The sequence below is a fragment of the Pongo pygmaeus genome, chromosome 16, assembly GCF_028885625.2.
Source record: "Pongo pygmaeus isolate AG05252 chromosome 16, NHGRI_mPonPyg2-v2.0_pri, whole genome shotgun sequence".
Classification (NCBI taxonomy): domain Eukaryota; kingdom Metazoa; phylum Chordata; class Mammalia; order Primates; family Hominidae; genus Pongo; species Pongo pygmaeus.
Window position 1 is genome coordinate 93,751,220 of NC_072389.2, and position 24,051 is coordinate 93,775,270.

General features: G+C 45.0%; 1 protein-coding gene across 10 annotated transcripts in view; it reads right to left on the minus strand.

Annotated features, from left to right (window-relative positions):
• NTRK3 (neurotrophic receptor tyrosine kinase 3) overlaps window positions 1–24,051 on the minus strand; it is a 388,853-nt gene that overhangs the window by 233,456 nt on the left and 131,346 nt on the right. For 5 of the 10 annotated variants that reach the window (XM_054450811.2, XM_054450807.2, XM_054450817.2 and 2 more), the window contains exons 9-11: window positions 21,411–21,434; window positions 19,852–19,916; window positions 18,963–19,065 (exon numbers count right to left, since the gene is read on the minus strand). In XM_054450811.2, coding sequence (XP_054306786.1) covers window positions 18,963–19,065; window positions 19,852–19,916; window positions 21,411–21,434 — 192 coding nt within the window. The remainder of the gene's footprint in view (window positions 1–18,962; window positions 19,066–19,851; window positions 19,917–21,410; window positions 21,435–24,051) is intronic. The other 5 variants (XM_054450812.2, XM_054450810.2, XM_054450813.2 and 2 more) reach the window with 1 other exon arrangement.

Below are 24,051 nucleotides of genomic sequence, written 5' to 3' on the forward strand. Positions count from 1 at the left end.
AGCAAGGCATGGCAGCATGCACCTGTAGTCCCAGCTACTCAGGAGGCTAAAGTGAGAGGATCACTTGAGCCCGGGAGTTGGAGGCTACAGAGAGCCGCGATCACATTACTGCACTCCAGCCTGGGTGACAGAGTGAAACCATGTCTCAAAAAGAAAATCTATAAAGTACAAAATAAAGGCATGTCCCTTCCTAGGCTCAATGCACAGTTTCAAGAGCTTCTGTTGGTCTAGAAGAACTGAAGAGGTCATGGTAGCACCCCCATCCACACCAGGACTCTGTCTCCAAACTTCACAGGCTCCCTGTTCTGAAAGCCCTCCCTGGCCCAATTGTGGCCCATTCCTGGTCTCTCAAGAACAGTGAGAGACAGGAGCCCAAGGCCTAGCCATTTGCACACAGATGTGTCTAATTGGGAAGAATGGATAAAGCCTGCCTGTGTGCGAAATCCTCTGCAGGGAATAGCAACATAAAAATATCACACAATCTCAGACCTGAACCCACCAAATAGAACGTACTATCATCATTAAGTCCCAGTCAGCAGTGGGAGAAGCCAAACTGGAAGTGGTCACTACCTGGGCATCCAAGAGACCAACAAGGGGGAGAGGGGCAGAAAGCAGAGACATCCCAATGGCAGGCAAGTAGAGGACCCCAAGGCGGAGAGCAAGCGACATCCTAGAGATACAGTGTTGCGCAGGTAGGGGCAGACCCAGAACCAACAGTCAGGACATCAGGAGATGCTGACAGTAGCCCACAGGCAAAGACCCCAGTTGCTGGACACACAGTATCAGGAAGAGCAGTTCCAATCTGAAAGTAACAGCAAGACTCCAGGTTCTGAAAGATATGCCATTCTCTTAAGAAAACACTGTGCTCACTAAGGACGAAAAGTGTGCCTTGCTTGTATCTGTATTCCACAGTGCCTACCCTCCATGAAACCCACAGAATGGCTGACATCCCCAAATACACTCCTGCCACTTGGAGAAGCCAAGTATGTGAATTAGGAAGTAAGAGTCACTGTCACTACCTGCCCAGAGTTCATAGTCTACACTGGGATCTTGGACACACAGCACGAAAGGAAGTTCATTTCCCATTTTCCTCACTTCTGGCCTCTCAGGATTCAAACCTGGTGATCCTAAAAAGAATAGCCCATATATGCAGTGGGTGCTCCTGACAACTCCCACCTCCCGCTAGTTCCCATCCTCCTCACTCCATGCTCCCTCTAATCTACCCTCTCCAACTGACAGAATCATAGAATGTTACAACTGAAAGGGACCTTGGAAGCCGTTAATCCAAATCCCTCCAATTATAGAGGATAAAAGTGAAGCTCAAAAGATATCCAAAGATAAATCAGAGTGTAGCCTGGGCTAGAACCCAGATTTCTATACCATTCCATGACACTTTCCAAAATAAAAATTGCAGGGGCCAAAAAATAGATTTAAGTCTCCCTCACTTGGAAGCTAAAGCTTTGCTAAGCCAAGTGTGGCTAGCAGACCAATAGGACCAGCCTCATATAAGGAGTTTGGCAGAAACGCAGAACCTCAGGCCCTACCCCAGACCTATCAAACCAGAATCTGCATCATAACAAGATCCCCAGGGCTCCACATGCACCATAAAGTTCGAGGAGCTATGAAAGAGAGAATTCTCTCTCTAATCCACTTGCACAGTCAGACAAGAAAGAATCCCTCCCTCTCTCTGCCCATCCCCCCCTCACTATTTTCCAACCCAACAGAGTGCCTGGAAATTGATGGCAATAACAAAACAACAACAATGCTCCCATTTCTAGCCAGCGATGCTTCTCCCCCCATCCATGGGGAGTCTTTGCAAGGCACTTAAATTTCCCCCTTAAGCAAACAGCACGACCGCGCAAGGTAGAACAGGTGGCAGATCACTGGTGAGGGCCCGGTGAGCCGCAAGCGGGCTGGGTCATTAAACACTGCAGTGGACAGGTGCAGCAGTCAGGCCTCACGCGGAGGGTGGGGAAAATTGGGGCGTTCAGTCACCTCACCAAAGGAACACGCTGCAGGAGGGAGAGAAGAGGAGACAGTGTCCTGACCCCCAACCTCACCAACCTCGAATCGTGGTCCTTCATCCTTAAGCCACCTAATACCTGACATTAAGCAAGGAGCTCGTCCTTCCTGAAGCTTCTAAAAGAAGCAGGGACAATAATTTTTGTATCACAAGTTCACAGTGAAAATCAAATGGAAACATGAAAGTGAAGCGCCAAGCACAGTGCCAGAGACATCATGGGAGCCCAATAAAAGAGAGCTTTTCCCGCCATGTTTTCAGCCCGCATCCCTCCTATTCCTTTAAGTTCCAAGATACGTGCTCTGGCAGAAAGAGATGGGGGGCTGGGGGGAATGAGAAAGCCCAGGCTGACAGCCTTAGCTTCTCACTGAAAATCACCTGAGCAGCTTTAGAAACAACCAACACCAAGAGCCCATCCACTGAGATTCTGACCCACTGGCTGGGGGAGTAGCCTAGCTGTTGAAATTTTTTAAAGATCCCCATGTGATTCTACCATAAAACCAGGCCTATCAACCACAGCCATAATGGAACCTGTGGATTACTCACAGCTTTTCTGAGTGCAGCAAAAATCATAATGATTTCTCCCCTCAACATATTAATTGAGTGATTACTACACAGCTGGGGACTAAGCTAATTGCTTTATATACACAATTTCATTTAATTCTCATAAAACCCTGTATGATAAGAATTATCCCTCCCGTTTGTCAGCTGAGGGTGTGGAGGCCCAGAATGGTCCATAAGCCACCTGAAGTCCCACAGCTCCCAAGCAGCAGAACTGAGATTCGACCCCAGCCTGTCTAGCTCTAAATTCTAATGAGCCCCAGTAGCATGACTGCGGAAGAAATCTTAGTGTCATGGCATGGAAAAGAAGCCATAGGATTGGCCAGATACTGCACAAAGTGGTGGGTAAAGAATGAGACAATAAGGAAGAAAGAAGATCAGATAAACATGGAGGTGGGATCTTAGGAAAAGGCAGGTCAGCCCTAGTGTCTTCCTGTCTGCGGGCACCGTGGAGTAGGCAGAAGGAAGAAATGCAAGGCAAGAGCTGTTGGATGGAGGAGAACAATCTCCCCCTGAATATCCCTGTCTCCATCTTACAGGCAATCCACAGGCACCAAAAGGAAAGATCCCAGATTATATCTTCATCACAGTAGTAACAAAACTAGGGGTGGTCAGAGGAGGAGCTCCAGGTTCCAGCCCTTTGGCTGCAATGCCCAAGGGGCCCAGAGGACATTCGTGCACCCTATGCCTTAAGTGGTCTGCTGACATGAGTGGTGCTGCAGTGAGCAAACCCAACAGTCTACTTGGAGAGGCAAAGCACTAATCAAATGCTCCTGTCAATAACTGTGCAAAGTGCTACAGAGGGAAGGTGCATGAGGAACCTCAGTCTTAGGGAGCATGGAACACGGTTGGCAGCAGTGGAAACCCTATAGCTTGGTGAGGCTGGGGACGTGGCAGGGGCTAGACTCCTGGGCCCAATTTTCATTTCAGAACCAGGAGTCTACTACAGAACCCCATTTTCATTTCAAAGTCATGAGTCTGCTACTGTGATTGCAGAGCAGGGCACACACCGAAGGGGCCAGGTCCAGGGCCATGTGGGAGGATTCCAGAGGGAATGGAGGGGTGGCAGTGTGCAAAGAGAGACGGGACAACTTCAGGAAATATTTAGATCACAAAGACACGACTGGGCTGTGCAAGAGCAGGGAGGGGTAAAGAGATGGGGACTGGGCAAGAAGACATGTCAAGAATGACTCCTATGTCTCTAGTTTACAGGAAATTCACTGAGATACAGATGATGAGCGATGGGGTGGGGGTTCACCCCTGGGCATGGTTTGGGGCTCAATGGCTGAGGCATCTATCCAGGCTGCTGCTTCACATCTGCCTAAGCTGCCTCCTTGAACCTGGGTAGGGTCCTTCCAAGGCAGGTGGCTAGTCACGACCTCAAGTGCAATATGGAATTGAGGTTTCTACCAGGAGGTGCTGTGTTGTTTCCTGAAGTACTAATACTTGCGTCCTTGGAGAGAGAGAAAGACCGCAGAAAGGGGTGGGAGAGTGGATTAAAGGGCCAGGACCAGGGCCAAAAAAGGCCCCATTAACCCACAGTCAAATGTCCACCTGAGGCTGGGTAAGCAGCTTATTAACTGATACGAGGACAGTATGAAGCTGTTAGCTTAGGGAATTTGACACTCACTGGTTTGTGGGAAGGCAGGAGGCTCTCAGGTGATTGAGGGAACTGAAGAATAATCTGTCAAGGGCTTTCTGCAGGTCCCTAGGATGGGGACTCCCTAAGGTTCCCAGCAGCCCTAGGTCTCCTTATATTCTGACTTTAAAATGCGTGATAGTGACTAAGAGCATGCGGCTTGGAAGCCAGACAAACCTGCTGACCCTCCTTAGAACTCTAGCAGGGTCTGTGAATCTCAGTTTTCTCATGTGTGAAAAACAGAATGATAATATCAACTTAAGGGGGCTGCTGTGTGGACTACTGATTCTCATAATATGGATGGTAACAATGATACAATTTGCTACTATTTGACTGAGCAGTGTGTTCTGGGTTCTGGATTCCAAGTTCTGGTTTCTGGTTTTTTTTTTGTTTTTTTTTTTTTTTGAGACAGAGTCTCACTCTGTTGCCCAGGCTGGAGTGCAGTACCACGATCTCGGCTCACTGCAAGCTCCACCTCCGAGGTTCACGCCATTCTCCTGCCTCAGCCTCCTGAGTAGCTGGGACTACAGTCTCCCGCCACCACGCCCGGCTAATTTTTTGTATTTTTAGTAGAGACGGGGTTTCACAATGTTAGCCAGGATGGTCTCAATCTCCTGACCTCGTGATCCTCCCGCCTCGGCCTCCCAAAGTGCTAGGATTACAGGCGTGAGCCACCATGCCCAGCCTCTGGTTTCTGTTTTATGTCCATTATTTCAGTTAATCCAATGAGCAGCCCAAGCCTTCAAGATTTTATGTAATAAACCAACATCTCAAGGCAAACTGGGCTGTCTATAAATGTAAAACACTAGTATTTTTATAATAGTAACCTCACAGGGGACTAGCACCACCGACGTTGCTAGCTGGCAAAGCCATCAAGCTGAACCATCGGCCCCAGAGGCTGAATTCAGCTCAGAAGGTTTTTCTTTGCCCTAGAGTCGGGATGTGGTTGAGGGTCAGGAAGGCTGGGTTGGGAAGAAGACAGAAGGAAGCAAGGGACTGCCTTCTGCCTGCCACTGCCACAGTCTCTCTTGGCCAGCCCTGTCTGCAGACACGTAGGGCACTAACCTATCTCCATTGGCTTTAAAGCAGGGTGAATGTTTAACACTGGCCATCTGGAAATTTTCATGGTCACTGGGGCAGGGACGCAAGAAAGTCTCCTGTCAGGAGCCTGGCTCTAAAGGCTCTTGGTGCCAGTGATGGGAGACTCTGAGCAGCAGGGTTCAGAAAGGTCCAGCACGGTGACCTGAGCTATTTCTATAGCAACAGCACTCTCTTCCCCTTCAAGAAAGTGAACTGAGCCACCTCAACCTGAGCATTGTCCAATGCACCTGGAAGAACCCACACCACTCACGACCCCAATTAGTTGAGGCATCTGGGAGGTACAGTTACCCCAGGATCTGTACCACCACCAAGTGCATGGCTGTGGCTATTCCTCCTTAGGCTGGGGGCTTAGAGGGACCTGTGTGTGCCTGATGCCCTGGGAAGAGATTTTGAAATCATTCTTTCCCAAAGACCAGAGAGTAATAGGACTGTGGCATTACCAGTTTCCTCCCCAAGTCTGCATTCAGACCAACCCAGCCATTACTGATCATGTAAGCTTGGGCTAATCACTTTGTTCTTTCAATGGCCTTGTTGGTATAGCTACTATGCAGGGCTGTATTAAGGTGTAGGCTTTGTCTGAAAACTGCCAGGCATATAATAATCACTTAATTAATTGTAGCTATTAATATTATGACCTGCTTCTTCAAAACAGAAGGAGCTTTTGGTAGACTCCCCCACCTACTGATCAATTTCTTTTTTTTTTTTTTTTTTTTTTTGAGACAGAGTCTCACTCCATTGCCCAGGCTGGAGTGCAGTGGCGTGATCTTGGCTCACTGCAACCTCTGCCTCCTGGGTTCAAGTGATTCTCCTGCCTCAGCCTCCTGAGTAGCTGGGACTAAAGGTGCACACGACCACACCCGGCTAATTTTTGTATTTTTAGTAGAGATGGGGTTTCACCATGTTGGCCAGGCTGGTCTCAAACTCTTGACCTCAGGTGATCCACCCGCCTCAGCCTCCCAAAGTGCTGGGATTATAGGCGTGAGCCACCACAGCTGGTCTAATTTTTTTAAGGGTAACATGAAATTATGGGGTCTGAAACTATGGCCTGCAGGCCAAATCTGGCCTGGCACCTGTTTTTTATAAATAAAGTTTTATTGGAACACAGCCACGCTCATTCATTTACATATTGGCGATGATTGTTTTCATGCTACAACAGCAGCCTTGAGTGATTGCAACAGAAACCATATGGCCAGCAAAGTCTAAAATATTTACTCTCTGCTCTTTTATGAAACAGTTGGCAAATTCCTCATCTACACAATAGTTTCTCAAACTTTAATGGCAGTATGACCACCCAGCCTGTTTTTTAAGAATGCAAATTCCCAGGGCCTACTATCAAGGTATAAGATTCAGTAGATGTGGCCCAGGAATCTGCATTTTAATCAGTATCCCCCACCACCACCAACAACCACATACACACACCACCATCAATGACTGTCAAGCACGTGGCATGAGGCAACCTTATGGGAATCCTGCTCTGTGCAGTCAGCAATCCTAAGTGACACCAGAGCCGTGGCTTTCACCACAAAGGGGCAGATGGATCCTGGGTGGGGGAATGAGTCAGCCTCTGGATCCACTGAGGGAGGAACAGCTCCACTGTCCTCATGGGTCTCACATCTGCTTTGTTTTGTTTTTAAGGTTCAATACAGAAAACTCAGAAGACATCACAAAAGATGAAATAAAAAAGCATCCCAAATCCCACCACCCAAAGATAACTACCGTTTATATTCTGACGTATAATTCCATATGATCCCAGTATTTTTCCTAGGTATGTGTATAAAAATATTTTCTCTTTATTTTACAACAACAAAAAAATGGCACTAGAGAAGCTGCTTGGAGTCTTTTCTCACTTGGAAATATATTGTAAACATGTTCACATGTCAATACATATTGCTAAAATATCATTCTTGGTATGCAACTATAAAAATAGAACACAGTAGATCTCTATGAACTGATACTAAATCATCTCAAAGACAGGCTGTTAGCAGAAATAATGTGGCACAGAATAATGTGAATACAAGCTTGCATTTGCACAAAGGCAACAGGGAAACATATCCTTGCATAAGCCTTGACTATCTCTGAAAGGATATGCAAGAACCTCTAAGTAATGGTTATCCCAGTGGTAGGAAATTAGGGAGGGACTGAAACTCACATTTTTACTCCATTATCTTTTATACTATTAGGTTTTCTTATGATTTGCATATGTATCCTTTCAGAAACATTAAATATCTACTTTTAAAAGTTGTCATTTTTAAGGTCTGCATTGTATTATATAATATATATGGACCATAATGTATTAATACTTAACTAGTCATTTATTGTTAGATCTGTAAGTAATTATTTATTTATCAAGTTTACTCTGTAAGTCACACTGGGATAAATACCCATATCCACAAATATGGATAGCCATTTGTGAGTATTACCTTAGGTTAAATTCTCAGAAGTGGAGTCAGTAGGCATGGGCTTTCATGATTTTAGGTTTTTAATAAATATTGTCAAGCCACTTTCCAGAAAGGCTACCCCATTCTACACACTGGGCAACAGCCAACATTAGTGTCCATTTTCCCAAGCTCTTGGATGGCCCCTGATTTCTGATAGCGGTTCTCCTCAGAAGGCAGCAAGCAGCACACACAGCCCCATCGGGCTGGCATGCCCCTTGCAAAGCAGGCGCAAAGCAGGGGGCTGGTGCTGTGGGAGCCATTTTCACACATAATGGCTCATAACAGTACTCAAATCCTGCCTGCTTCCCCTAGAGCCCAGGCCAACAACAGGGTGCCCCTCTGCACCCCCTTCAACTGGTCCAAGGCCAACCCACTGAACTCCATTTATTTGGAAGGACTCACTTTTGAAAGGCAGTTCCTGGAACCACCCGGACGCCCTCCTTGGGGCTTCATGTCAAGGCCTGCTGGCAGATAGACAGATGCTGCCATTCTTCTGACCCTGCCTGGGAACAGGTTTGCAGGGCTGCTCCAGCACAGAGGCCCTTTGAATTCAAGATGCCTGTCAGGTAGAAAGGCTTGGCATTTCCAGGACTTATCAGTCCTGGAAACTGCTCTGGTCTTCTGCCAACTATGCAACTCTTATTCCGCAGTAAACTGGAGGGCAGGGCAGGCTTCCAGTGTGAATACCAACCGCCAGAGCAGCAAGACTGGGAAGAATGGGATTCCAGCCACCACCCAGGGCAGTGTCTCTGAGGCCGGCGGGCAGCCCGGGCAGCCCACCAACTTAACCCATGGGGCTTCCTCCGCCCGCTGACAGATCCACTCCGAGCCACTCCGGGGCCTGCCAGCACAAGCTTTTCCGGTTTTCTATAGCCCTCAACATTTCATTCCAGATCGGGGTGGGAGGGGGAGCAAACAGGATAAAGAAGTTTCTAAAGAAAGAGAGGAATGACTGTCGCAGCAGCTCAAGGAGCTCTGAGCTGGGAATGCCGGCTGCCCGCTGCCTGCTAGACTCTCTGAGCTTCTGCCCCCACTCCTTCAGTGGGGGCGTCAGTGTTGATTGACCTGACAGTTTACTGAAATCAACTGGGGCAGCAGACCTTACAAGTGCCCTCATGTGGAAAGAGGTGGCAGTTTGGTTTCAAACCAAGGAAGCCACTACAGAAACAGTTTTAGGAAAGAAGAGAGGCATATTATCCCAAAGAGGATAGAACTGAAATGCCTTACAAGTAGTGGTTATAGAGGCCTGGCGTGGTGGCTCACGCCTATAATCCCAGCACTTTGGGAGGCCCAGATGGGTGGATCACCTCAGGTCAGGAGTTCGAGACCAGCCTGGCCAACGTGGTGAAACCCCGTCTCTACTAAAAATACAAAAATTTTAAAAAAAAAAAAGTGGTGGTTATAGTTTGTAATCTTATAGTCACAAAATCCCAGCCCATAGACCTTTGAGGCAGGTTCATTTTGCAATTGGCACTCAGGAAAAAACAAAAAGCAGAGAGGTGATCTAAGTTCCCAGGTCACAGGCCTGAAGTATTTACCAGTAACTTAACCCCTTATTACTTAAAGCATGGTCCACAGAGCAGCATTGTCTGGGACCTTGTGATAAATATTGACTCTCAGCCTTCCCCAGACCTATTGAACCAGAATCCACATTTTTAACCAGATCCCCAGAATCTTCCAGTATTCACTTGCATGTTGAAGTTTGAGAAGTACCGTTCATGTTATCAGCCATTGTCTCTCTACGGGTATAGGATGGTAGTTCCTAAACCCCAGCAATCATTCAGGATCACCTAGAGAAATTGCTCGTCCCCCAGTCACCCCAAGTCTGGTTCAGTGGGTATGGGGTAAACCCTAGGCAACTGCACATTGAACAAGCTCCCAGCATTATCAGATGAGCTGGTCTGCAGACCACATAAATGACTTGGAGAACCAGTGAAATATGTGGACGTCTATTGGATTGAGACCATTGTTCCTCAACCTTAGCGGCACATAGAAATCACCAGAGGAACTAAAAAAGAACACCCACCCCTGATTTAAGTGACCTGGAGTGTGGCCTAGGTTTGGGAAGTTATATAATCTTATCAGATGTTTAGAATGTGCAGCTAAGATTGAGAACCAACAATTTAGAATAAACTCATTTAAAACCTAGTTTTGATACTTACCAGGTACATGATCTTGAGCGATTTAACAATTCTGAGCAGCTTTCTCATCTTTAAAGTGGGAATAATAGCCACCTAAGAAGACCCTATATTTGAAGATATATTAGATGTCTGGCACACAGTAGGTACTCAATGAATGCTTTATGCCTGTCACTCTCTTCCCCTACTATGATTAGAAGTAAAAAACCAACTGATATTCTTGTCTTTCGCCCAAATCCCAGCTTCTCTCTAAAAGGAAGTACAGAAATACCTGTTTCATCACCATTCAGGATAGACAAAGGAGCTAGGATCTTAAGCCATGATGGATTTTGTATTCAGGAAGCAGAGCTGGCTTCGTGGACCTGTGACCTGACTCCATGCTCAAAAGAACCTTAGCTTGGGATTTAATGCTGTGCTGTAGCTGTCTGGAAATTCTAATCTTTTCTGAACATTTTTCACTGGGCCACACAAATTAGGTAGCCGATCCTGTTAGGGAGGAAGCCAGCAGCACATTCCCCTCTGGCTGTAACAGAGTTGATCCGAGAGAAAAGAATAAAGAGGCAGGCACCAGAGTAACTTGGTTGGTCCCTCTCTAAGTATGCTGGGGTAGTGAGCAAGAGAGACAGGGAGTGTTATTAACCCTTCTGAGTGCAAGGGCCAGAGATAGACCAACCTCAGGCTTCTGCTTCCTTCCCTGGAACAGGTGGCAGACACACCTGCTTGCTGGAAGTACAGCTGGCTGAAGGATGCTATTCCTCCACCTGCAGTGCACTCCTCTCTACTCCCCTGCCCAGCTCATCCTCCATGAGGAACCACAGCACAAAGGGCAGTGGGTGTCAAGGACCTGGGGCTGGGGATTTGCAGCCGTCGGCTTGGTGGCTGCTATTTTCAGCATGTGGTTTTTCTCCCCTAGTCCAAAAACGTGTTTTCCAGTTAGCAGTTGTTTTGATCTCTCTGTTTTGCTGTCTTTGGTTTCCAGGGCTGCTCTCTCACCATCCTAAAGCCCTCTGCAGAGTTCACAGGAGAATGAGCTGCATAAACATGGGTCTTGGGTACTGCAGCCACGTGACAGCTTCTCATCAGCCAAAGCCTATCATCATGCCTCTTCTGCACAAGTGAAAGCTTCCAAGACCCAGAGGAGAATATGCAGAGAGAGGAAGAACGTGCCAGGAGAAGACAGGACGGGGTCTGTTGCAGCAGTTTCCACAACCTGACTTTGCAGGGGGTAAAAAACATTTGGAACAAAGAAGGATGCTAGAAAGTCAAAGCTGGCAACCCCAGCCCCTCTTGGTTTTCCATCCTGTACCGTGATATCGTAGGATAACTGGGATCAGTGAGGAAGTATGTCACCATGATTTTTGATGAAAAATAAATTACTAAAGTTTGTGACTTTTTAAAAGCCAAAAATCAGTTTGAATTTACTTTTATTCTTAGCTTTTAAAATCTCATTTACTAACTCATCTTCTGTTATAGTTTCCTAAGGTGTAAAATTACTGTGACAGCCAGCACTTTTGGGAAAGCCTGGTGACATCCACAGTAGGGCATAAGGCATGTGATCTCACCTGTCACATGAGTAGCAAGGGACAAAAGGTGAAGAACTTCTAAACTGGGTAAGGTATCATGGGGCTGTTAATCTTGTGGGAGCCGGTTGCAACAACACAAGTTAGTAAACACTGTGTTCTGCTGCCAAAACTAAATGAACCTGAGATGCCATCACTTTGGCTATAGAGCCAAGCATAGTGGTCATCCTTGGCCCTGCTGAACAGGATAGAGAGGCCTGCCAAGAAGAGCCAGCTAGCAGGTAGCCACAGAGGAAAAATATTTTGCATCAGCCTCTATTTCAAGGGAATTCCCTTTGAATAGGGGAGTCAATGCAAGGGAATATTTGGTTCGCTGGAGTCTTCAGAGCAAATTCAGCCTCCACACGACCAATGGTGACCGTGTAGGGACTTCTATGATGATTCACTGCACCCCTGTAAAGCTCCCACAAAGGACAGGGCAGCAAAAGCATGCCAGAAAAACACACATGGCTTTCCAGCCTTCTCAAAGCTCCAAGCACCACATTCTAGAACTCAGTCATCAAGAGGGGTGGGGCTTTGTCTGCAGTCAGAGCCTCTCAATGAAGTTCAAAGCAGAGAAGGAGAAGCAGAAGACCCCTGGCTTCTATAAATTTATGTCCTGCCTGTGGATCTGCTACAAACCTAACCTCTTTAATTTAGAATTGGTCAAATACTAGGCGTTTTTGAGGGAGGGGGGTGGTTGGAAGGTCTGTCAAATGTCAGAAAAGAGAAGGAGGGCATGCAAACATTTGTTAGGAGAATACGAGGACCCTGGGATCACAACACAGGAAAGAAGCCAGAAACCACTCTCAACATTATGTTCAAAGAGTCATCTTACACCAGGAATCCCAAGTACGGGATCATGGCAAGGGCCAAAGTTACCCTCCTCCCTTGCACATGTCAATTCAGAGGAGGAAATAGAAAAAGAAGTCAAGAAGGAAGAAAACAAGGAGGAAAAAAGAATGGACATATCTTGGGAAGCCAGGAAACCCAATTCCTTTACCCAGTTTCATGTCTGCCTTGCACTGCTCTTGGTTTCTGACCCCCTGCTAAATGTAGTCAAATAAGTGTATTGTGCAGGGCGAAGGAAACTATTTTACTCAACAATACCAATAGTGCTTTCATCCATGGTCCAAGCCCCCTTTCAGTCACCTCAGATATCTCCTATGGCACACCACACTTCCAGTACCAATTCCCCTGCTCTGCACACACGGCTAAGACACAGGGACACTCTGTCCCAGCTGAGAAAGAAATGCCAACCTACAGCATCAAACCTCAGGAGTCCAAGATCCCTCCCACCCCTACCTCCCTCCACCTGGAAGGAACTCTTCTCAGTCCAATGCCCCAAGGTTAGGAGAGAAGGCAGAAATGACTCCTTCCCAACTCTAATCATTCCCTTAACCAAGCGGTGAAACCAGGATAACAAGATCGTTCAATGTGGCAGCAGCCCCTGAGATCTTTTGGCAGGAGCCAGTCCCTCCAAATCAAGACTCTGGCAGGATTCTACAATCCACTCAGAGGACAGTTACCATCTGTTTATGGAAAAAAATGTTAATAACCCCCAATCATAATCAAATAGGCAACCACTTTACTTTAAGTACCTATTAACTAACGCTAATTTACAATGGAACAGTCCTGCAAGTGCTCATCCGCAGGCCCATCAGAGGCACCAGCACACATCCAGCCATTAGGAAGAAAGGCAAGTGGTTGCTGATGAGGCACTTAAGGCATTGCCGAAAGCCCAAGCAGCAGTTCTTGATGCCCTTCCTTCCCAGCCTTCCCACTTCCGCTGCCCTGCCACGCGTGCAGTCTCTAGCATGTCTGAAAATAAATGAAGGAAGTTCTTGGAGCCTACTCCTCCATCAGCTCCTATCTTTCCCCAAGGCCACGAGTGCCCCAGGTTGGAAAAAGTGGATTAATAAGAGAATTTTCAAAAGCCCCATTTAAGTGGGACAACATTCAAAGCTAATTAATCAGAGCCTTGGAGGGATTGAGCTGATGTATTCATAATCCAGCTTCACTTCCCTGACCCTCCCAGGTTCTCCGCACAAGTCAAGTATGTGGAAAAGCAGGGCCAGGAGGCTCTTGCTAGCTGTGTGCTCTGGCACATCACTGCATCTCTCTGGGTCTCAGTTTCCTTAGCTGTAAAATGGGCACATTAGCCTAATAAGCCTAAGGTCTGTTTCAGCTCTGAAAAACAATTATTCTGTTTTCTCCATGGGAGTAAGAGGAAGCCAAGAAGTGTGAAGTAATTCTCACAGTATCTCTGATCTAGAAGTATTTGAAGATACTTATGAGGTGGTCAAGAGGAAAAGAGGCCAAATAATGTATATTTTTTTTTACAGGCTGCAAAAGATCCACACACTTGCTTCTTTTTCTATTAAATAATTATCATGCTCACCTTATACTTTCTATTAAGTAATTTTGATGCTCACCTTATATGAAAACTACACAGCAAGTTTTATTATTGTTCAGACACACTAACACCTATTGCCTGGTTATTGTTCTAATGACCACGTGAAATGATGATGGTGCACTGTGGATGTGGACAGTGTTGCAGCCAAGACAAAGGAGTTAGGGCATTAGTGTTGCTGTGGAAAGTGGTTGGAGCTAAAACTCAGCCAAACCAAAGCAAGTCACTTCCTTGTCTGGGTCTCAGTTTCTTCACCTGGAAATACAGATACAGGAGAGCCCAGCCAGATCACTGTCATGATCTTTTAATGCCTAATTTAACAATATTTTATGAGAATGAATTTGGCCTAAATTCTGAACCATCTCACTTCCAGGCCCAGGATGCAAGGGTACACTCTAGTTAGTTGTTAAAATGCTGAAATATTTTTATATGTTTCTGTAGCTGCAGTAAATAGCCCATGCCCTGAACCCCACAAGTACCCACCTCCCAACCACCCTGGCCACCCCATGATCTGACAATCAAAGAGTTAATGTCTAGCACAGTGGGGACCTCCAGGGCCCTGCTCCAGCAGGAGGGCTGGCTGATAGGGCAGTGCCCAGGACATGCCAAATACTTCACAAATCACCCCTGCCACTCTGAAGCATTAGACTTCATCAATAGCAAAAAGAAACCCCCACTGTACACTTAGCACCATCTTAAAGCCTTTGTGATTCCAAAAGAAGATGAGCTTGTGTCCCAAGGTGACCCCCTCCCCAAGCCAAAATTTTGATCAACAACATGGCAGTTGGAGGGCTCTGAGACAAAGCATGTTCGGTTTGTTTCTATGAGATCTGGTTAATATATTCATCTCCCATAAAATGGGCACCCATTGGGATTCCTACACATACCAACAGAGAGAGATCTCCAACATATGACAAGGAAATAAAGCAAGATGCAAGTTACTGAGAGTATAAGCATGAATATAAATTAAAACACGCACAGAGTAATGCATTTTGTAAGTGTATTGATATATATGCATGTCTGTGTGTCTACATATGGATATACAGAGACATATGCATATATGTGTACATATACATATAGGTAGAAGTATGAAAATGAACTGTTTACCAGCCTTAGCCACTCATCATTCATGTAGTAGAGGTGGTTGCTAATTTGGCAGTCCAGGAGGTGTGAGTTTATCTGGGAGACAGCCATGAGGGGAGAGACAGCGGACAGAGACAGAGATACAGGGAAAGAAGCTTCAGTCAGTGAACTGGAGGATGCTGAACTTAGGCTAGCGGCTGCCTATGGAGATGGGGATGGAATAGGACCAGGGGGATGACTAAAGGGGTTTTAGTTTTAGTCATATTTTATATCTTCCAAAACTAAAAGCAGTAAATGCAAATATAAAACAAAACAATAAGTCATTTATTCTAGGTGGAGGGAATATGGGTGTTTGTTATATTAATCTTTGTCTTTTTCTGTATTTTTTTTATTTCTCAGAAGGAAGTAAAGCTCCTATTAGTAGGCCCTCCCTGTTGACACACCTGGCCCTCAGATGTGGATGGGGAATTGTTTATGAGTTTTCCCTATCATCATCTCACGAATTCCTACTGCCCAGATATCTCAGATCTCCCTATTAACTCTAACTAGCCCATTGTTAATTTATAAGCTGTACTTTTTTTACTATTAAAATTAAAGTCATTCATTTCTAAATTCAACAAGCAATTGTCAAATGTTGCGTGGTGTTTTCAGGCATACTAGGCTGAGGGATCTGTGATTTCTGCCATAGGTCGCTCCTGGTCAAGTAGGACAGACATATGGTCTATCAGCAAAGAAATGACAATGTACTGGGATTAGCGTATAATAAAGGCATTTTACTAAACACTGTGCAGGACAAAAGAGGGCATGATTGAGTCTTGGATGGGCAGCCCTTTTTGGAAGGCAATAAAAAGAACCTATAAAGGTTTATACATAAAGAAAAGAAGGGAGAAATGTTCCCATGGAGCCTTTTGATATGTCAATTACACATAGATCTCGACACTCACAGCAACCCAGTGAGGGAGGTAGTATTATTACCATTATGGAGTTGAGGAAACAGAGGCACTGAGAAGGTAGTAACTTTGCTGAAGCCAATGAGCAATTAAGTGGCATTGTAGATTCTCACCCAGACTTGAAAATTCAAAACTGAGACTGGGGTGGATGTGAAGAGACAAGGCTTTCCCTAAGTCAAAGGTGGGGAACTTCTGGTACCCGTGTCATCACTCTTTATCCAAGACTGCGATGCTCGCTGGCAATAAAAGATCAAAGGTTAATGCAGCTTGAGGCATTTGCTTATGTCAAAGAAAAGAGTCAAACTCGGTAAAATAATTGAAGAGATTTATTCTGAGCCAAATATGAGTGATCAATGGCCTGTGACGCAGCCCTCAGGAGATCCTGAGAACATGTGCCCAAGGTGGCTGGGCCACAACTTGGTTTTATGCAGTTTACGGAGACACAAGGCATCAATCAATACATGTAAGATGTACATTAGTTCAGACCAGAAAGGCAGGACAACTGGAAGCAGGGGCTTCCAAGTCATAGGCATATTCAAAGATTTTCTGATTGGCAATTGGTTGAAAGAGTTATTTTCAATAGGAAGGTTCAATAAGAGGTTATGGAGACCAAGGTTTTATGATGCAGATGAAGCCTCCAGGTAGCAGGCATCGGACAGACTAGATTGCAAATGTTTCTCATCAGATTTAACGAGTCTATTCTATCAGTAATTCCAAAAAGAAGGAGGGTTTAATGAAGCATGTATGGCTCCCTGCTTCCCATCATGGTCCGAACTAGTTTTTCAGGTTAACTTTGGGATGCCCTTGTTGAGAAGAGGGATGCATTCGATGGTTGGGGGGCTTAGAATTTTATTTTTGGTTTGCCCTTATTTATCCTAAAGTGAGACCTAAACATAATCTGGCTTCATAAAGATGAAAGAGATTCAGGCTGAATTCTAAACAAGGTAAGTCTTAGATACACCATCTCATCTTGCCTATAACTCCAGTATAACTTCTTTAAGTTGCCTGACTTTACAATAGAGGATATTTCACTTCCACCTACGTGGACATGTTCTCCTGACCCAACCAGGGCCAAGAAAGGAAGGTCTGCCTGGGATAGGGGAGCAGGGGCTGGGAGAAGCTCTGAGGACAGCTGAGGGGAGGCACCACCCTGGGTGCTGCCTAATCCATCCGACATGGGGACACGCTGTTCCAGAAACAGGATGACAATTAATAGGAAAAATCTGCTCTCACAGCACTGCCAAGCATGTTGCAGGGTCTCAGCTGGTGGTGCGCCTCCTCAGGGGAAGAGCAATAATGCCCCATTCTTCCCTTTGGTCAAGGTCCTGATGTTTTCTCAGGTGGAAGGAGGAAGAGCTATAAAAGCTCCCTGCATGGTAGGAAAACTTTGCACAGTCAATAATAGTGCCAGTCCTCAAAACCAGGAGCCCAAGAATTATCCAAAGATTGAAAGCTGTGCGTTCACTCAGTGGTTGTCTCATCTTCTAGATCTAGAAAGCCCTGTTTGGCATGTTGTGTTTGCAGATAAGACATCTCCAATCTAGGTGCCTAAGAGTGGTCTGATTTTGTTTAAGTCATCTGGCTTCCAGCCAAACTTCCATCCCATCTTTATAATTTGCCTGCACATGTCTTTCTCTTGGTCAAAATATCTCAGATGACTTAAGAAAAACTAGGTTGCTTTGCTGTGACTTGATCAGGTTCATCAAGAGCAGAGAGTGCAAAGGCAGAAACCTTTTGGAAACAGGGCACCCTGTACCCATTTTTTGTTTGTTGTTTGTTTGTTTTCGAGACAGGGTCTTGCTTTGTTGCCCAGACTGGAATGCAGTGGTGTGATCACAGCTCACTGCAGCCTTGACCTCCTGTGCTCAATCAATCTTCCCACCTCAGCCTCCAGAGTAGCTGGGATTACAGGGTTTTCTACCCTTCTAATCCTCTCTGGGTATTTCCCTATATATCAGTGTTCTGAATTTTCAAGGAGTTACAGAGGCTTCTGAGAATATAGTGAAAGCTACGGACTAGTTTGGTTCCATGCACAAATACTCCAACATTTGCATGCAACTCAGAGGATCACCATCTCTGTGAATGCCATTCATGTACTCTTCTTCAGTCCCTGAGCCCCAAGGTCCCCAACCACAGACACAAGCTCATGCAGAGAATCTACAGAAATTCATCTCTCTACACATCCCATAGTCTCACCAGATAACACCAACCTGAGTCCTGGGCTCAGCAAACTGATAACTTGTCAAACCTCTTATCGTCCCTCCTTACCCACCCCCACCCAATATCGCCAAACATGGAAACCCCAGCTTGGAGTATATCTTGAAATTCAAGTTTCTGTTTTGGAACTGGTACCCAGCCTCTCTTGAACCATTTGGTCACATCCATCTCTGAGACCAGGCAGGTGGATGCTAATTCACCATGTTAACCCCTTTCATGCCAGTCCCCTTACCCGAGCCTTGGCAAAGAGCCACATCCCACCACCCCACCCTGCCACAGTGGAGTGGAGTACTGTATGTCATGGAAGCCAGCCAGCAGATTTAGAAATCATGTTGCTCTTGGCATCCACTCTGGGACTCTGTGTAGAGCTACGTGCTGAGATCCCGTTGCATGGGCAGCTTTCCAATGCCAGAGTCTACCCTACATCTTGTTGTGCTGATGCCTTCCCAACACAACTTCAAAAACAAGAGGAAAACCGTGTCCTCAAACTAGGAGTCCGTTTACCCACCCGTAATGAAAATAAACTAAAGTCCCTCTTCATTTGCCCTGAAATCCAACTTCCTTTCCAAATTATCCTCATTGCATAAGCCCTTCTAAGCGATGTTTATCAGCAGTCAAAACAAAACCATGTGGATCTACAGTTTGGTTCCCACAGATCCCAACACTGCCTTCAATCCATAATTACCAAGAACAAGCGGCAAACAGGAGTTTCCACCAGTACTACTTAGACCCCATGATCAGAGGCCCTCTCAGAGAGCAATGGGAGATTAAAACAGTATCTTTTGATCAAAAGCAGTAATGTTTCCCCCCATGACACCCTTGAAAATGAAACTCCCACCTTACCCTTCATTCCAAATTTGGACCGTCGACCATATTTGTTGATCATGATGAAGAGAACCACCAACAGGACACAGGCAAAAGCAGCAAGTCCAACTGCTATGGATACCTATGAGGAACCAGAAACAGAGAGTCAGCAACAATCACGGAAAACCCAATTTCCTTGAAAATAATGTGTGTGCCCAGATAAGAACAGTCCTACTGCCATAGTAATTGTAGCCTTCTCAGAACTGCAACACTGAGTAAGGTCTTTAGAAGAAGAAATCTATAAGACCCTAAGAACATTTAAAAATATATAAATTACCCAGTTTGATTAGAGAAAGTTCCACGATTCAATGTTCTGAGCCCCTTCTCACCTGGGGCCATTCTAACAGATGCAAAAACAAGCCTAGAGAGGCTTCTAATTTTGTTTTAACTAGCAAGTGAATTCTGCATCTTCATGTTAAAATTCCTTATATAACATTCTTATCCAGGAGAGTCGAAAAGATCTGGATTCTAAAAAGAATCTTTTCTCCTCCTCCCCAGAGTAATCTTAGGCTCTGAAATAGTAGGAGTGGGCATTTGAAAACCCACCCAAAGAGATGCCCTGAGCAACTTGCCCTTTTGTGGGAAACTTATACAGTTAGCAGCCCCTGCAAATCAGGCCCAGCTGGGCTCCTAACAGACTGGGGATTTTCTGAACCCTAGGGCTTGGAGCAGATCGTCAAAGACTTCCTCAAACAATGAACTATTTCCATCCAACAAGGAAGGTTTAAACTGCCTGAATGTAGTTCAATTCATTACTTTTTTTTCAAAGTTTCAAGTAAGATAATATTTGGAAAAGTTAGCAACACAAATGAAGTCTGAAAATGACTATGCCAGTCAACACACTCCTCTTGACCAAGAAGTGACTCACCCCAAAAGTGTCTTCTTCTGGTTTGTGGGTCACAGTGATAGGAGGTGTGGGACTCACTTCGTCAACTGAAAACCAAACACAAAAAGGAGGAGGACAGTTAGCTTCCCGGCTGGGGAGGCTCAGCCACAGTCCCTGCCCAACTCCCAAGCTCCCTTGAGACTTCTCCCTGGAGAACATCCTCTGAAAGCCAGGCTCTTTCAGTCTGCCTTCCCCAGTCTTTGCAGGACCGCCCCCACCTCCCCGCCACCAGAGACCAGGTTCCTATCTGACCATCTGGCTGGTGTTACAGTTCAAGGACAGGCTTCACAGGAATAAAGGACATTCAGTCCCATTCCCTACCCCCACCCCAGAGAAAATAACATAACCTGGGCAACTTGGGCCATGAGCTATGGAACAGAAAAAAGAAACATGGTTTGGGATCCTGGCCAGGGTCTGGATTAGACAAATGTTACTGGTGGTGGCAGCTGTTGCTGACATTCTGCTACTCCTTGCCACAGGCCTTCCTTTTCCTCTCCCTGCCTTTCCCGTGCCCTCCCTCTTTCCTTCTTTACTCCTCAGTGAGATCCAGGAGGTCTGCGGATCCATCAAACAGCCCACTATCCATTCCCCTAACACTGATTTCAGAACACAAGGGCAGCTTAAGTTAAAAAAATAGAACCATCTGACCGGGAAACACCACCTTTAGCCAGCAAGGCCAGGATGGGAAGCCAAGTATCAATTTTCCCCTCACTCCACCATCTAGAATCACCTCCTTGACAAGAAATGGCCCCAATTCAGAATTCTCTGAAGGGATATTCTGCAAGATTACAAGTCCTCTAAGGCCAAAGACAACTAAAGAAATCACAGATGATATTGACATCAGTACCAAAAAGCCAAGGGTGTTTCTAAACAGCACCTACTATCTCAAGCCAGACACAGGGCAGAAATGGCAGCAGTTGCTGCTGTTATTCCCACCTCCCGTGGAGAAAAAAAAGAAAAAGGAATAAACGCAGGTTTCCCCACAGTCCATAAACAAAACCCCAAATTCTTTTAGGATTGTCTAGCCCTAGCCCCAAATCACTTATAAACTAAGCCTCAATAATTCCTTCTGAGGACACATGAGACTATCAGGAAACCTTGTAAGTCAAGCTCTCATGAGGCGAGTCCTGGCCAAATGCTCAGGCTTCTGAAGCAGGTGAGAAACACTAGCAGGTTTATAGGTTCCATATTGTCTCTGCGAGAACAACTAAGATGATCAATAGGTGTCTATAGAGGCACATGAAACCCATGTCCATCCTCACACAGCCCCTCTTTATCCAGGTAAAGAGATCCACAACATCATCAGACATTAGAAAAGTCCCTGGGGGAAAGTGAACCAGAGTGATTACCCAAGAAAAGTGGGCTTGGAACTGCCTAAAAAGCATTGCTACCCTTCATTTCCCTTTCACAGTTCACTCAGATGCCCTCAGCTGCCATGGGCCAGGGATGATGTGGAATAGGAGAGAGGGCTATTTGAATTCAATAGTTACCGATAGTATCAGAATAAATCAGTTTCAAAGAAACAGGTAAAGCAGACTTACACAAGATAAAGTTATCCGTGCTCTCTGCAAAAAAAGGACAAAGAGATAATTAACAAATTTAATAAAAACCGGAACAGACACACTACATGGTCCTAATAGCTATGATCTCTCCCATTCACCATGATTCCCTGTTCCCATGGCAACTGACAAACTAAAATCCATGGCACATCACCCATCTCCCCACACTACACTACCACTTTAGGGGGTGGTCCTCCAAATGGAGAAGGAATGAGAGATAAAGTTCCTGGTTTCAAGGGAGGTGGCCCACCTAGGAACGAGAAACCAAACCAGTTTCATTATGAGATAGGGAATTAAAACTAGACCCTCTGTCTCATTCACAGCTCTGCTTTCTTAAGGACCCAAAGTGCTGGGAATGGGGCTACAGGGTGGTCTCCCCTAGACATTCTTTGAAAATGCCAGGTATGATCTCAAGATAAAGTTCTTCAAAGTAATATGCAGAGTTGATTCTAGTAGGTCATTGAGAAGTTCTTGAGAATCCCTCTAGAATCTGCCCGTCCTGCAGATGGTAATGTGTTATTCGATCTTTGGTCTCTAGAAATAGCTCACTTAATAATGAAAGCTAATCCTTATTGCACATTGATTATGAGCCAGGGACGGTGCTAACTGCTTCGTGTAAGACATCACTCAATCCTTATTACCATTCTAAGAGGTGGTAGCATTATCCCCACTTAACGGATAAGGAAACAGGCTTATACAGATTAAGTAACTAATTGGATGTCACTCATTTAAGAAGAAATTAGAGCTGAATTCAAACCACAGTCCAGGCTCTTGCCCACTCTACCAGAGATGCTCAAACTTTAGCACACAACAGAAGCACCCAGATGGTGATTGTTACCAACATCCAATAAAAGGAGTGAGGATTCCTTGGAGAAATGGATGATTTCAGGGCTGGACCAGGGAAAGTACAACATATGCCTGGAATGGCTTGTAATACTAAAAAGTAAGAAAGTGCTCAAAGATTAATGGAGGCCTGGAGACAGGGCACAGGAGCCAATGTACAGGGGATCTCAATGGCCAAATGTAGGATCATTTAAGCAACAAAATGATGATAGTCCTGGATTGTTATGGATTAGGATTATGTCGTCCCAAAATCCATATATAGAAACTGTAACCCCTAGTACTTCAGAATGTGACTGTATCTGGAGAAAAGGTCTTTAAAGATGTATTAAAGTTAAAATAAGGCCATTAGGGTGAGTCCTAATCAAATATGGTTGATGTCCTTATAAGAGGAAATTTGAACGTAAACACACATGCACAGAGGGAAAATCACATGACAACACAAAGAGAAGACTGCCATCTACAAGCCAAGAAGACAGGCCTCAGGAGAAACCATACCTGCCAACACCTTTATCTCAGACTTCCAGCCTCCAGAATTGCAAGGAAATAAATTTCTGTTGTTTAAGTCACCCAATCTATGGTATTTCACTGCTGTGACACTCCTAGCAAACGAATGCATGAATTACCAGCCATAGAACAAAATAAATATCCATGAGTCCACACTGATACAAATAAACAATTCAATAAATAAAAGGTGGAAGAATGAAATGCTCTTCCTTACAAGAGAATTCTGATTTTTAAATGTAGAAGGAATGATAAAAATAGAAAAATCACCATTTCACAAACACTACAGTAATAATTGTTTCAGGCAAGAATCATCAATGAATGTTAAAATTAGACTGTGAAAGAAGGATGAGAAACAAGCTATGTAGTTTAAAAATATGACACTGATTTCTTACAAAGGGGAAAATCATCTGTTTGCAGCAGAGAAACCTGGCAGACACCACCTTGACCAAGTAATAAAATCAACACCCCCAGTACCAAAACCTATCAACATCATGTGCCCCCGAAACGATGCGCTGAGAGGGCAGAGCATCACTTCTGCAGAGTTCCTGCCAAAAATGCATAGCTAGAAATTAATCATTAAGAAAAAAATCAGAAAATTCCAAATGGAAAGACAGTCTACAAAAAAACTAGCATTCCTGGAAAGTTCCAAGATCATAAAAGACAAAGACTAGGGAACTGTCCCAGATTTAAAGAGAGTGAGATGACACAGGAACTCAATGCAGTGTATAATTCTGAATTGGATCCTAGACAAGGAAAAAGCATCAATGGGACAACTGATGAAATGTAATTCACATCTGTACACTAGATAACAGTGATGGACCAATGTTAACATCCTCATCTGTACACTAGATAACAGTGATGGACCAATGTTAACATCCTCGTTTCGATCATTGCGTCGTGGTTAGGTAAGATGTTAACAACCGGGGAAGCTGGACAAAGGGTGGAAGAAGTGCCTTGTATGATTTTGTAACTTTGTAAAATATGAATTCCAAACTATTTCAAAATGAAAAGTTAAAAATCTTTAAAAATTAAAAAGAAACACAGATTACTAGTCCTCACCTTAGAGTTTCTAATTCAGTAGACCTGGGGTGGATATCAAGATTTTGCATTTCTAACAAGTTTTCAGGAGACGCTGATGCTGCTGTTCCCTTTGGAATGCACTATGTCAATACTACACAGCCTCCTGCCTCAGCCCACCATGCCCTGAAAAGTAAAAGTGTATTCATTCATTCATTCACCCATTCATTCACTCATTGCAGGCCCTCACAGTCTTAGC